Source organism: Larimichthys crocea, chromosome XI (genome assembly GCF_000972845.2).
Source record: "Larimichthys crocea isolate SSNF chromosome XI, L_crocea_2.0, whole genome shotgun sequence".
Taxonomy (NCBI): domain Eukaryota; kingdom Metazoa; phylum Chordata; class Actinopteri; family Sciaenidae; genus Larimichthys; species Larimichthys crocea.
The window spans coordinates 13,825,591-13,839,300 of NC_040021.1; the positions used below are offsets into that span (position 1 = coordinate 13,825,591).

The window sequence follows — 13,710 nt, forward strand, 5'->3', positions numbered from 1 at the left end:
ATACAACACCAGCATCAAGACATTAGGCGTGGCTTCAGAGAAATCTGTCAAAATCAATGTCCCAGTCCTCAGACTGTTAATGATTTCATGGAACAAAAACCCACTTCTCGTAACTGTAGTGAAAACATCATAATTTAACGTTTTCGATGTTTCATACTCATGCTATTGTTTTAGTTTTGGTTGGATTAGGGGGGGTTTAAAGGCTGTTTGGACTAAATGATCCAACAGCCTGTAATAAATCCATTTATTTTTAATCTCAGAATTAGTAGAGGCGACATGACATGCACCGAGCTTGGTGTGCACACACTCTGTATGTTTGTATTTTTAACATCAATCGTCTGTCAGTCAAAATAAATCCCGACATTATTATTCTGATACACTCGCAAAAGCAAACAACCAATGAACGCCTGCCACGTCACGCACTATTGTTACCGATCAGCCAATGAGGGCCCTTTAGAGGCGGGACAACATGGCAGGAACTCCAGTGTTCAGCTGCAGTTAGCTCATGAGCTGTTCAAACTGTAACGTTTTTATCCGTTTATTGAGACCAAATAAAGATTGTTCACCTTCAGCGAGAGTTAATTGACTTATTGACATAATATTATTCACGTTTGCTCACGTTTAACGTCCCGCATCTGTGTGAAGGTGTCGAAAAAAGATTGCTGAAGTGAGTACAAGTTGCTATCTTAGGCTAACAGGTAAACATGCGTACTGCTGCACGTAGACGTGACTGAGAGACAACGTGGTGTGAGGATCCTGACAACAACAACAACAACAACAAAACGAGCAGGGATGAAGAAGTGGAACTGGCGAGAAGGGCAGCGACCTCACCGGCGACAAGGTGCTGGTCAAGGCCATGGCTGGCACAGAGACAACCGGCGGTGGTATGTTCAATGAAGTACTGACACACACTGTAGGTGAACAATGTGTCTCTTTAGTTAACACTCTGTTGTGTTCACAGGTCTGACCATGATGATGCAGGGCCATCACACAGAGCATCTCAGAGGAGACATGAAGACGAGTCCTCCTCCTCCTCCTCATCTTCCTCTAAGGCCAGCAGTGCTGCACCAGGTCAGACACCACCCTTTCTCCACAAGTGAAACTGGTTATACCTGCTGTAAACAAGAGCACAGGAGGGATGTAGTTGTTTCACTGTCACAAAACATATTCATGCTTAATTTTTACCATCTGTTCTGTCGCCAGAGCTGCCTGGTTTCTACTTTGACCCGGAGAAAAATCGTTACTTTCGCCTTCTGCCCGGACACAACAACTGCAACCCACTGACCAGAGAGCAGCTGCAGGAAAAGGAGAGAGAGAAACAGAGGAGCAAGATGCTCGCCGAGGACGAAAAGCCCAGAAAAGTGAGTCTGTTGTCGGTTAAAGTCTTAATTCTTCTCTGGCTTTTAGGATGATTTTGTTGCCTCTTGTGCCGGAAGCTATAAATACCTAAATTGTCAATGTCTTAAAGATAAAAGCTCGTCCTCTGAGTCACAGACAGGATAAGGCGTCTTGTAGAGCATGGCATTTCCTCTAATGGCCTGTCACTGTTGAGAGGGCAGTGTGTTGCGAAATACATAAATATCTTTACCAATATACCTTATTTGCATGTACTGTCACACAGATTTGGCATTACTAAAGCTGAAATGAGTCTCTCTGTGAGTTTGTGTGCTTGTTTAATGATGGGACACGTTTGATCTTCTTCATAGAAAGCACCAAGAACAGGACTGAACACCTCCCTCCTGCTGCAGAAAAGACACCTTGGCCTGTTACCTGAGAACTCCTACTGCAGGTACTGTACCGTACCGTGTAGCTGTTCTACACATTACACCCACAGCTGTAATACATTACAGCGAAAGAAAAAAAACAGTGAAACCAAGTCTAACTTTAATGATAATCAGTTCTGTATGTGTAGGGTGAGTTTTCTTTGGAGCATTGCCGGCCACTAACTATGATGCTAATCAGTCTCGACGTGGGTTTGAAAATAATCACAGAAAGAGAAAAGAAAACAAAAACACGCAAAAACGTAGCAACATTTGGCTGCCTGACTGAATTACAAGAGTAATCCAAATGATTCACATTCACCCCACTGCGAAACATTTCTATGAATAAATAAACAAGAGGAGGCGAGTAAATTTGTTCTGGTTAAGTCTGTCTATGGATGATTCTAGTCAGCGTCGCCATGGTTATTGTGTGTCTCCAGGCTGGTCCACGAGGTGAAGGTCAGCGGAATGAGACGCCACAAAATAGAGATCCAGAGCACGGACAACAGCAATCCCAACACCGACAACTTCAGACTCATAGTGGTGAGAGCACACGCAGGCGCCTAAAACACGCTCTGGCTAACACCAAACAGCATCCTGATGCTTAATAGATGCATAATGCATAAACACAGTTCCTCCACGTCTCTCGCAGGGCGACTCGGCGTGCGAGCGAGTGTTCACGGTCAACGACGTGTCGCATGGAGGCTGCAAGTACGGCATCATGAACTTCAGCAGCAGCAGCCGAGGATCCCTGTCTGTGGAAATGTGTGACAACCTCTACTTCACAAACCGCAAGGTGGGAGTGTTCCACAAGAGCTGAATATGAATATTTCATGTACTTCACCCTACCCAATGTTCCACTGTACATTTGAAAGGATTGTATGTCAGTGTTGGAAATATGTGTTGACAGCTCCGCTCTGGCTGTTTCAGGTGAATTCCATCTGCTGGGCGTCAGTGAACTATCCGGACTCCCACGTTTTGTATCCTTCAGCTTTACCAGCGCTCTTCTTAGTCAGCCTGCATGACTTAAAACATTTACAAGTGCTGCTCAGACACGGCCTGTGTTTTCCTTAACCGACCTAACTGTGTGTACCAGACTGTGTCTGGTAGGAGCGGCAGACACTCCTGGCTGTGTCAGTTTACTTCCTGCTTCCCTCTTCAGCAACTCTAACCCAGGTTGTATTATTTAAAGAACTATAAACTATATTGTATTATTATTAAAGGCAGATTGTGGTTACTTCTTGTTTGTTTACATCCCCATTTTAACATCTGTTCTCTCTTCTTAGACCAGCCCGGGATGCTGTGTAGCTTTAAGATATCTTCAGCCTGGTCTTGTGCTTGGTGTCTCAACCCCCAGTTTGACAAGACCTTCAGCACTGGTCTGTCCAACCATTCATCATTTGTCTTTCAGTGATCAAATATTTGTCGAGTCATGAGTTTGTTTTCTTGGCTTTAGTTTTGGGGTGTTAAACAGCCTCTTAAATCATATTCAGTTGGTTTTGGCAGAAAAAAAGCTGTTGGACTTTGATCATATAATTTTCAAAATCCACTTTTGACGTCTTCTTGCATGTGTTGTCCAGGTCTGTCTCGTAGGGTGATCATGAAAGATGCAGAGACGGGCCGAACACAGACATACAGCACCGGCAGCGATGTCTTGGCCCAGCAGTTTGCCCATAGGGTGAGTCATCTGTGGTATTAAAGCGATTTAAAGCGTGTTTGAGTTCACTTGTAACAAGCCGTAGTATGGATTTCTCAAGTGTTCAAATACCTCCTTATTTTGCTCCAGGTCCCTGTGCTGTTTAATGGTTGCAGATCAGGGGAGATCTTCAGCATTGACCTGCGGCAGCGCGGCCGCAGGGATCAAAGCTGGAAGACAAGCCGCTTCCATCAAGAGTCAGCCATCACGTCTGTACGCGTCCTGCAGGATGAGAACTACCTGATTGCTGCTGACATGCTAGGCCAGGTCAGGTTATTGAATGGAAAATTACATTTTTTTAATTCATAATTGCTAAGTTAGTAGATTACTGACTATGTTTTGGCCCTGAGATGAGGCTAATGTCACAAATTGAAACAGCTACAAAGTGTTTGACACTTGGTATCTGTAGGGTGTTGACAAGTTGAAACTGTGATGAACTCTTTACAAAGATAGTTTACAGCTATTAACAGACAAATATTAATAATTAGTTTGTATTTACCCAAATTGAGAGTGAAATATTGGGATTCTTCAGAAAAATAGTTCAAATGATTCCTATTATTGCTTCAACTTTGTGCATTTTCCTTACCCATGTGCAGATTAAGCTGTGGGATGTGCGAGTGACAAAGCCAGTGCAGGAGTACAAAGGACACTATAATGAACACGCCTACCTTCCCATTCACGTCAATGAACCTGAGGGGCTTCTGCTGGCAGGTAAGACAGAACCAAACATGCTCCATCAACAGAGTGACGACTGTGTTTCACTGTTAATTTCAAAGAGATGCCAGGTTTACATCCACTCTGCTCTGACTTACTTAGAGTAAGAGTCATGATTGAGCACACAGTTGCAGATAAAATACAATACTACAATACTCTTAAGGTTCATTCCAGCTCTAAATGGATAAACAAAACATTTATTTTGCGTTTCCTTCCTCCTCCTGTCCTGTCCTGTCCTCAGTTGGTCAGGATTGCTACACAAGGTTATGGAGCTTAAAAGACGGACACCTACTGAGGACTATCCCATCACCCCACCCAGTCGCAAACGACTTGATCCCGAGCGTCGTCTTTTCCTCCAAGTTGGGGGGCTGCAGAGGACTCCCCGGCCTGCTCATGGCTGTCAAACACGACCTTTACTACTTCCCGTACAACACCGACTACCAGGAAGGAGGAGAGCAGCAGCAGCAAGCTGGAGACTAAAAAAATGTTTCATCTCACGATCGGAAAATAAGGACCCCTATGTTTCTTTGCCAAGCGTATGAATAGTTATTGGATTGAAAAAGTTTGCAAAAGTATGCAGCTCATTTCCGCAAGGTTGAACTTTTGATTGTGAAGTTGACCTCAGAAGAGTTACATTGGAGTCTCAGGGGAATGTTTGTTTTTTAAATTTTTGACCAACATGTTTGTGCCAAATTGAAATCAAAGTGCTACATGCTTGAGTGCCACACGATGACTACAGTTAAGATAGTGCTCTCTGTAACCTTTACAAAAAAAGTGCACTTACTTATGACGTGATTTATGATTTAAATTCTGGTGTAATCGGGGATGTCTCTGATCTGAATTTGAAAATGACGTTTACACTGTAAATCAGCACATTTTGTAATTGTCACTGAATGAAAAAACATCTATTACACTGTATTTGCTCCTAAATGACCCACACACAGAGTGAGTTTCTGCAGTTTAATACATATTGTATGAGCATACATGAACATAAAGGTATTGATTTGTTCCTTGTGATATTCTTAACCTTTGAACGTCTTTCATTGACAGCAGTGAGATAGGTCACCCATTCAGGTCAGCGTGTTCTTTCAGCTTATTTGTTGACATCACACAGCTAAACAAACTCTCCCAGATTTACTGAAAAAGAAAAAAAAAATCCCATGGTGCCCTTCACTGCAGTGAGATCTCATGATGCCTCAGTGTTCAGTCGAAAGCCTAACCACGTCATATGTTGTATTCATCAGATACGTGTCGTCGGTTACAGTTCTGTCGCGATTCAAGGCAACCTTAAACGTTGCTCACGTGGTGCTCTTAGCTAACTAGCTACACAGCCTGAGTTGACAGAGTAAAGGGTTACTCTTTGAATTATTTCCTGTTTTGAGGGGCCAGCCTCAAAGATGAAGTCTTGTCCGTACCGTATTGCTACTGTGAGCCAGCCACTCTATAAAAAGCTGTTGCCTTTCATCCCACTGCACTCAGATTTGTCTTCATAGTAGTTTTGACATTTTAAAAATCTCCCTATTAAATTAAACTTTTTTTTTTTTTGCCATATATATGTTATACTATGTAAAATTTAAACAGTCCACGTGGACAGCATTATTAAGGCTGCTCTACTGTTATCTGCCCATTCCAATGCACAAACAACCACAAAGGATTAAGGGATTAAGTAATTACTAAGTATATAAGTTGGAATGCATCTCGATGCTACAGTACATCATTGGCTTCTGATTGTTTGAATCCTCCTGAAGCCAAAGAGTGGCAGGAAAGCTAAAGCTTGCAGGGCCGAAGCAGACAAAAAAAAAATAAACTACTGTACATCCATTCAAACCAGCAGCAGAAGTTTACAGGTTTTCCGTCGTTTCCAGATCTCCCGCAGAGACAGTCTTAGAATAAAAGTGCTTACCTGGATATCATTTTAAGATGCTCAGTCAGTTCTATTCATTAAAAGTTTACACATGTAGCCCCAGACTACAAAAAGGTGCTAATGAGTACTAGCATGTAACACTGGGAGGGATTGTCAAAGGGGGCATCAATTTAAAGGATATTTACCTGAACTTATTGTAAGCAAGCACATACAATACTCACTTTCATAAAAACATTGTCAAGTTGTTTAAACATCTCCCGCCTTCTTGAAATTCAAGTCTCGCTCTCACTGGTATTGTTCACAGTGTAAAATATAGGCATATTAAAGTGAAATAGCATCAAGGGACTTAAGTGACGCGAGGACAGCATTAAAAAAACAATAAACAGTCCAAACTGCCACACACAGTGTAGTGGCAGCCAGGAAACGTCACTAAACAGGCGACTGAAGCCTTTTAGTTAAAAGTTGTTTGCAGTTCCAGTTTTTGTGGAAGCCGGCGTCCTGAACCGTCCCCCCCTCCCTTTGTATCCTGCTTCTTGTCCTGCTAGAGCTCCCCGGGTTTCTGGTTACAGCCGTTGCAGACCCTCACTGGGTGGTCCCAGCCACGGGAGGGCACTGCACGTCGCTCCTGGGAGCAGTCGTCACACACGCCCTGGCCGCATGCGCGACAGTGGTGGATGGAGAGACGTGGGGAGAACTCCCGCTGGCACTCGCTACAGGAGTGGATGTCCTGATCTGGGACCCAGTAGGCCGGGCGAGCTGCGTCCTTCACCAGGCCTGGACGCAGAGGAGAGGAAGCAGCAGTTGTTTCGGATATTGATAGAGCAGTTTGTGACTCAGAAATGATGAAATGATCAATTAATTGAGAAAAGAATTGTGGAAATTGCTAAATATTACAGTCATTCTAGCTAAAACCATATTTATCAAGAGAACTCCTCATAAATGGACCCACTGAAGGTAAAATTATTAGAGTTAATAGACTATTTTCATTGATGAACAATAGCTGTATATAATAGTTTAAGTTAGAAGTGATGTTTACCCAGAGGTATGTCGATGGCACCGACTACAGCTCCTAAAGTGTTCTGAACTGCCTCTCCAACCTTCCTGGCAATCAGGGTGCCTCCCTCCTCCTCCAAAGCTGCATCCAGCAACTCTGCAACATGGAAACATGCACCCATGACATCAGGTGCTCACACATCGTTCAGAAAAACCATCAAATCCGATGTCACATCGAACATGAAGAAGAATTTACCTGTTGGGATTCCCCTATTGTGGAAACAGGCATCGCAAACTCGGACGGGTGCGAGGCCCCAGCCCCTCTCCGGGACCGGCCGGGTTTTTGAGGAGCAGGAATCACAGAAGCCCTCTCCACAGGCACGACAGTGGTGCTTGGTGTCGTTGGGCTGGAACTCTTCCCCACATTTATGGCATTTCTGCAGCACACACACAGTGAGGATGACACATGATGCATACATGCAAAGAGTTTGGAGACACGTCTTGTCTTCAGAAATCCAATTTATAGGCGTATATACCAGGATAAGGGAGTTTGGTTTCCAGTAGGTGGGAGCAATCTGGTCGGTAAGCCAGGAGGTGACAGCTTTGGCAGGCTTGACGCTGAGTTCAGACACTGACTGAGAAATGTATTTGACTCCGTCCAGCAACCTCTGTGCAGCGTTGTTGTTGTCTTTCAAAAACCCGTCAGACTGGAAAGAAGCCAAGTGTACAGTACAGTATTTTAGTTGTGTTCATACAAGTGTGACTCACTATTATCATTTAATACTGACCCACTATGCTGACGGAGATACAATCGTTTCGACAGGCAGTAGGATTGCCTTACTGGCTGACGTATAGCACAGTTTATGCTCAGCAGTTAAGCTTCTACGCTCAGCACTTTTTACTAAGATTTGCTTGGATCAACATGTTAACATGAAAAAGGTTATAACCAACGTTTTGCATTAGCGTCCTGGACATCTAGATACGACTAACTGGCAGCATGAATGTACTGCAAATGCAGCTCCCAGTGGACGTGACAACATTAATCCTTTTAAAGTCTTGGCTTGCAACTTTGTTTAATTGGTTAAGGCAGAATCTCATTTAAGCTGTTCCACTGTGGCTTTACCCCGGGCCAGATGTGCTGGATCTCTGTCCTGACCACTGTTTCCACTGGGTCCTGGTTTCCATACCAGTACTGCCTGCTTCTGTAGATCACTGCACAGTTGGGGCACTCGATCACATACCTGGACAAAGACAAAACAGATGTTGTTGCCTCCTCATCTCCGAGATGTTTATGTCACAAGATCTACTTATGCCATTTGCTTCTGCATCTAGCCAATCACTACACATTTCTTACAGCAATTTTTGTTGTTATAACTAAGCTAGCGAACAGTGAATTGGTGGGTGGATCACAACTTTTTTCCACAGTAAACAGAGACTATTAGATTATTTCTGCCAGCAAAGAAGCCACTCCAATCATATTCTAAATGGTTCTGTGGCAGCTGGACTCACCCAGACCAGGCGTAGATGGCCAAACCAAACCACGGTGAGTCAGATGAGGCTGTAGTCTTAGGAACGACTATCACCTCCTTCCCTCCTTCATAGCAGGCCTGTGAAGTTAAGCACAGACACTTAGAACGCGGTCAAGCAGGCGTACTTCAACAAATGCATGTTAAGTGGCATTTTGGAGTTTGTACTTGCCTTGCATGTGTAGATGCGGTTGTCATACTGCGCAGAGTAGCGGCAGCGATGTTTGGCTTCGTGGTCGAGTCCCTCCTTGAGGTGATTCATGCTTCTATTACAGCCTGAACTGAGAGTTGGAAGCACAAAAAGTCAGAGGCAAAGGCCAGAATTTGTATGCACATTTTAATGTTGATTCTCTGAGGGTGACATTTAACAATTTAAAAATATATACAGTTGCATTACTTATTTATTTAATAAGTTACAATGTTTTTATTTATCGATCCATCAGAAGAAAAAAAATTATAAATGCACATTCAAAATGTTTCACAGTCTCATGATAAATACGACCTGACATACACTTTTTGTCCTTCTATCAAAAGTTTATCATATACTGAGAACAGCTAAGCAGACCTGTGTGCCGGACTGTGAGAACCTCCATTTTACCTCAGAACACTGCTGTGACATCTGAGAATATCAAGTTAAATGAAACCTTTTCTGTCATGTTTGTTTTTGACCCATATTTCTGCTCGTTGTTAATGAACTGCAAAAGCTGCAACGAGGACAGAGACACGTACCCACAGCTAAGGCAGAGGCTAGAGCAGGTAAAGTACTCGTCTGGAAAGAATGAGTTACTGGTCATGTGCTCGTCTGGAATATCCCCACTGAAGCTCTCGCTCAGTGCCTATAGAAAGGAGCCCAGAGGAGATGGAGGGACAGAAAGAGTCAGTAATGTTCACAGTAAGCCAAAAACCTTACGAATAACAAAATGTCTGGTAATACACACTTCGTATAATCAAGCATCGCTACCTGCAGAGCCTTGTAGATGACGCTGGCAGAGCGTGGGGAGCGTGTGGTGTTGTTATCCAGCTGTTGCTCCAGGCTGCGCAGCAGACCACTGAAGTCTGTGGGAGGGTTGTAGGTCCGAGTTCCACGGTATTGGACGGAGCTGAATGCTTCTGGGAACAGACCCAGTTTCCTGAAACGCTCCTGCAGAAGACGGTCGGCCGATTCGTTAGGTTTGTCTGGAGATGGAGAACAAAAACAGTCAGACAAAGACAGAGAACGAAGGAGAGTAAACATAAGAACCAATAAGAATAAAATCTCCTATTTACTTATTTCATATACCTGATCCTAGTAGCTTGGTGTGGACAGTCTCATGGAAGATTATTACAGCAGGGCCCAGAGTGGACAACGGGACGTCCAGACCACAGCGGGTGGTTGTCGCTTTCAGCTCCCTGGTGAAATGTTTCAGATAGGCATCTGATGCATCACCAAGGAACTTGAAGAGATCGTCATGGAGACGGTCAGCGTGGGTTCGGTAGATGACCACATCAGAGATAGCCAAGACTTTGAGGAGCAGCCGGGTTCGCTGACCCTGGTTGGCTCCTATTAGGTGAAAATATCATTGTGTTAATTGCCCCTTGACCCCTGTTTATTTGTTATTAAGCTAATCCATCGTTTGTCCCATACCAGCCCCAAGTAGTCCTTCTGTGTCGATGACTACCACCCTGTGCACAGGATCCATAGCTGCCCACACACCAACGGTGCAGGATTCTTGGGTGGGTGATGTCTTGAACACCTCTCGTCCAAGGAAAAACGTATGGTTCAGGGTGTGGGACTTGCCTTCCCCAGTGTTTCCAAAGATGGAGACCACCTTGAGGAGCTCATCTGGTTTGCAGCCGAGTCTGCTCACAAAGTCGTCCTCATCCTTCACCTGAGAATACACACACGATCAACCCCATCTTCATGACATCACATTCATAAAAATAAAAAAAAAGACATGTTATTAAGCCTTTACCTGCATTTCCTCCTTCTCGTCCACCAAAAGGAAGCTGCACACCTTCTCCAGCTCAGCTTTCAGGAGCTCTATCTGCGACTCCCCAGCATTCACGTTGTTATCCTGGGGGGCTTTGGCAGGGGGGTACGGTGTCAGAGGGTGCTTCCTCTTGTTGACTCCACTGTGGGTGCGTTTCTGGCAGTCCAAACACAGGTTGATCTTACAACCCTGGCAGCGCACCACTGCTCTGAGGCGTCCACCGCTGACGGAGCAGCTGCTGTCACCTTTGCAGGAGTCGCAGAAGGGGACGTGTCCCGGTGCAATCCGAACCCGGTCGTGATTCCTCATCCGCTCCTGGCGATGGAGCTCCAGCTCGCAGCGGGCACACTGCAGGCTGCCGCATTCATCGCATTCAAACGCAGCCTCATCTGAACCACCACAGGCGTAACTCTCCTGACAGCCCAGTACTGTGGTCATTGCTTTATCTACAGCTGGACCGCTCATCTCAACCCTGACTGAAAGAAACTAGGACTGCAGCGGTGGAAAACAAAGTTAAATCTCTACGAGCATATGTCACAAAAACCGACTCAAAACAGCCAATTCAGTCGTGTAATACTGTCAAAAAGTAGTGTGTAAATGTTCAGCTCAGAACCTTATTACTGCTTACTATTAATGAGGACATTAATGAGGGTCCAAACAGCAATTTCAAACATTTGTCCAGACTATCAATTACTTTGTTTTGGCACAACAGTTTGCTAGCTGACATTAGCTGCCCTGTGTCTCCTTTGTGCTGTCCAGTTTAAAAGCAGACCCGTAAGCTCGTGACAACAATTAAAGAAATACACGCTCTGAAAGTCATTAATAAATAGCCCGTCTACCGTTAATGACACACTTCAGAAGAGACAAACAACCTTCGTTTCATTCGTCTTGACCTAGCCGTGTGGCTACCAGTCCGACCGGACGACGACTAAACTAAAGTGCTGCCTCATCACGGGCTAAAACCGGACACCGTCTAACGCCATACCGCCGACCGACACACACACGGCTACCGTCAGAGAGAAAGTCAACCAGCTGGGCTATTTGGTGACAGACTCCTGTAACGATGTTGTTGCTTTTACACCAGCTGATCGGCTTGTTTTTATCCAGAGTTCAAAAGTCATAAAAAAAAAACCTCACAGTGCATCATGGGAAATGAAGTATTTGGGAGCTGCATAGAAAGACGACAGTTAAACCAGTGTCCTTGTTCAATTTACAAACTAATATCTTTCGTCTTATGGTAAAATAACCCAGATAATACTCCGGACGTGGTTTGTTAATGTAGTTTGATAAGAGCTGGTTAGTTAAGAAGGACTATGAATAAAATACCGCCCCCATAATGCTTTGCACTTTCCAGCTGCTCTACGTCCACCTCTTTTTTATAATCCAGCGTACACCGCATTTTACAGTTAGACGGAGATAGCAACTGATATTAGTACCCAGCGTTTCACACCAACTGTGGTATCACATGTGTTTGATTAATTAGTGTGTTAAACGTGTATATATGCTAAATAATAAATCATGTGGTTGCTAAGAAGCTTTGTGGATCAACAGTGCCCGCCCGCCTACTTTTTTACCTCTTTACAGAGCTAGCTGAACAACTCTAACAGCCAACCGGAACAACCCGGTGTTAATAACGAGTGCAGCCAAAGCCAGGATTGATTTTGGCATCAGTTTAGCTGTGCTTAACTTGTCCTGGGAATATTCAGTATTTTTGCCGATAACTTATCACCATCATGCGTATGCATTTATAACTTTCTTCTCCCAGCCGAGAAAGCACGACGTTACGTCTTCCTGTGCGACTGACCTTGTCATAGCCCAACGCTAACCTGCGTTAGCTGTCTGAGCTAACTGTTTCCGAGAGTTACTCAGCTAATGCTCGGATTTCTTCTACTCTCACTGTTTTTGTTGCCTTCGTGATGGAAGATGAAGCCTTCACTGACATTAATGGCAAAGCCATATCTCTGGACTGTCACAGTCACTCGGGCTTTTGCAGGGAGTTCACTGTCAGCTCCCCCAAAGTGTCCGTCGGGAAAGTGATGGTGTACACCTGCTGCGTGTGGCTGCTGGCATACACCGTGTTCTTCTTCACTCAGGTCAGAGAAGCATAAAGTGAAATGTGCTTTTATTCAAAACTTTATTACTTTTCTGTCTGCTTATTATACCAAATCACCTTGATGATGATGAGGTATTTAGTCAAATATATGACATTAAAGTTCGTGTGTGTGTGTGTGTGTGTGTGTATATATATATTATATATATAGAGTATATATATATAATATAGATATAATGTGTGTGTGTGTTATATATGTGTGTGTTGTGTGGTGTGTGTGTGTGTTGGTGTATAAGTGTGTATGGTGTGTATGTATAATACATATATATAATATATATAAATTATATATATATAAGATAGGAGGTTACTTGTTTATATATGTTGTTTTTTTGTTTGTTGTAACGGGAGTATTGTAACAAATAAATACCCCTGGGATATTAAAGTATTTCTGATATGTTATGTATGGTATGTATGTATGTATATAATATATATATATATATATAAACACACGGGTCCCCTTTAACAGAGGACACCATGTTGCACTGCCATGTTTCTACAACACGGCTCTAGATACGGGATTCATCCGTTCCAAAGCCACCATGGTTTTCTCCTTCAAAGTGAAATGAGGGGGTTGCTATTCACAACTACAATGCTAGATGCCAGTAAATCCTACACACTGCTCCTTTAATACTTTTTACTTTGCAGATTCAGATCATTAACATAGAATATAAATCAACTCATGAGTTATGTAGTTATAAAAGTGAGCTACCCATGAGTATATAAAGTAAAGGAATAGCAGTACCAACATTAAAGTCATGTACACATAATGCACATCAGTCATTTAATCCAGTCAAATCATATGTATGACTCTGAAGTGGACGTTCTGCTTAATGACTACTTTTACTTGGTACTTTAAATACATTTTGATGCTAGTCTTTGAAAGCATTTTCACACTGTAGTATTGTTATTTATTCAAGTTCAATATTGAATACTTCTTCCACCAGACCAACATCTACTAACAAAATATTTAGATTTAAGAAATGTAATAATTCACATAAACATGTAACCAGACTAATGCTCTATGTGAATCTCTCCCCCTCTTGCAGACACGCTGTTCTGTCCAGTGCCATACTCCAT

The 13,710-nt window shown here is 43.5% G+C and overlaps 3 protein-coding genes across 3 annotated transcripts in view; 2 read left to right on the forward strand and 1 right to left on the reverse strand.

Annotated features, from left to right (window-relative positions):
• Positions 1 to 454: 454 nt before the first annotated feature.
• On the forward strand, positions 455 to 5,177 carry wdr21 (WD repeat domain 21). The gene is made up of 13 exons (XM_010744375.3): positions 455 to 884; positions 962 to 1,071; positions 1,204 to 1,361; positions 1,707 to 1,789; positions 2,201 to 2,303; positions 2,413 to 2,556; positions 2,691 to 2,740; positions 2,857 to 2,936; positions 3,047 to 3,139; positions 3,341 to 3,438; positions 3,547 to 3,723; positions 4,053 to 4,167; positions 4,412 to 5,177. The coding sequence occupies exons 1-13, from the start codon at positions 793 to 795 to the stop codon at positions 4,648 to 4,650; spliced, it is 1,542 nt and encodes a 513-aa protein (XP_010742677.2). The 5' UTR covers positions 455 to 792; the 3' UTR covers positions 4,651 to 5,177.
• On the reverse strand, positions 5,117 to 11,747 carry zfyve1 (zinc finger, FYVE domain containing 1). The gene is made up of 12 exons (XM_019279034.2): positions 10,506 to 11,747; positions 10,178 to 10,421; positions 9,833 to 10,093; positions 9,515 to 9,729; positions 9,283 to 9,389; positions 8,726 to 8,834; positions 8,537 to 8,634; positions 8,151 to 8,268; positions 7,564 to 7,734; positions 7,284 to 7,464; positions 7,071 to 7,184; positions 5,117 to 6,808 (listed from the first exon to the last, which is right to left on the reverse strand). Exons 1-12 carry the CDS (start codon positions 10,986 to 10,988, stop codon positions 6,576 to 6,578), a joined length of 2,334 nt encoding a protein of 777 aa, XP_019134579.2. The 5' UTR covers positions 10,989 to 11,747; the 3' UTR covers positions 5,117 to 6,575.
• A 406-nt stretch (positions 11,748 to 12,153) lies between these two features.
• pigh (phosphatidylinositol glycan anchor biosynthesis, class H) overlaps positions 12,154 to 13,710 on the forward strand; it is a 3,156-nt gene continuing 1,599 nt past the window's right edge. Inside the window, exon 1 of the mRNA XM_027284076.1 lies at positions 12,154 to 12,616. Within this exon, the coding sequence (XP_027139877.1) occupies positions 12,440 to 12,616 (177 nt within the window). The 5' untranslated portion in view covers positions 12,154 to 12,439. The remainder of the gene's footprint in view (positions 12,617 to 13,710) is intronic.

Bases quoted from the DNA above. Each gene is read 5' to 3' on its own strand.
- wdr21 (XM_010744375.3), top strand. From the start codon at position 793: ATGAAGAAGTGGAACTGGCGAGAAGGGCAGCGACCTCACCGGCGACAA. The intron at 2,937-3,046 runs GTTGTATTATTT...CTCTCTTCTTAG, and splicing joins CTTCAGCAACTCTAACCCAG to ACCAGCCCGGGATGCTGTGT. The intron at 3,439-3,546 runs GTGAGTCATCTG...ATTTTGCTCCAG, and splicing joins CCCAGCAGTTTGCCCATAGG to GTCCCTGTGCTGTTTAATGG.
- zfyve1 (XM_019279034.2), bottom strand. From the start codon at position 10,988: ATGAGCGGTCCAGCTGTAGATAAAGCAATGACCACAGTACTGGGCTGT. The intron at 8,269-8,536 runs GTGAGTCCAGCT...GTCTTTGTCCAG, and splicing joins GCCATCTACGCCTGGTCTGG to GTATGTGATCGAGTGCCCCA. The intron at 6,809-7,070 runs GTAAACATCACT...CTCTGCGTCCAG, and splicing joins TGCCATCGACATACCTCTGG to GCCTGGTGAAGGACGCAGCT.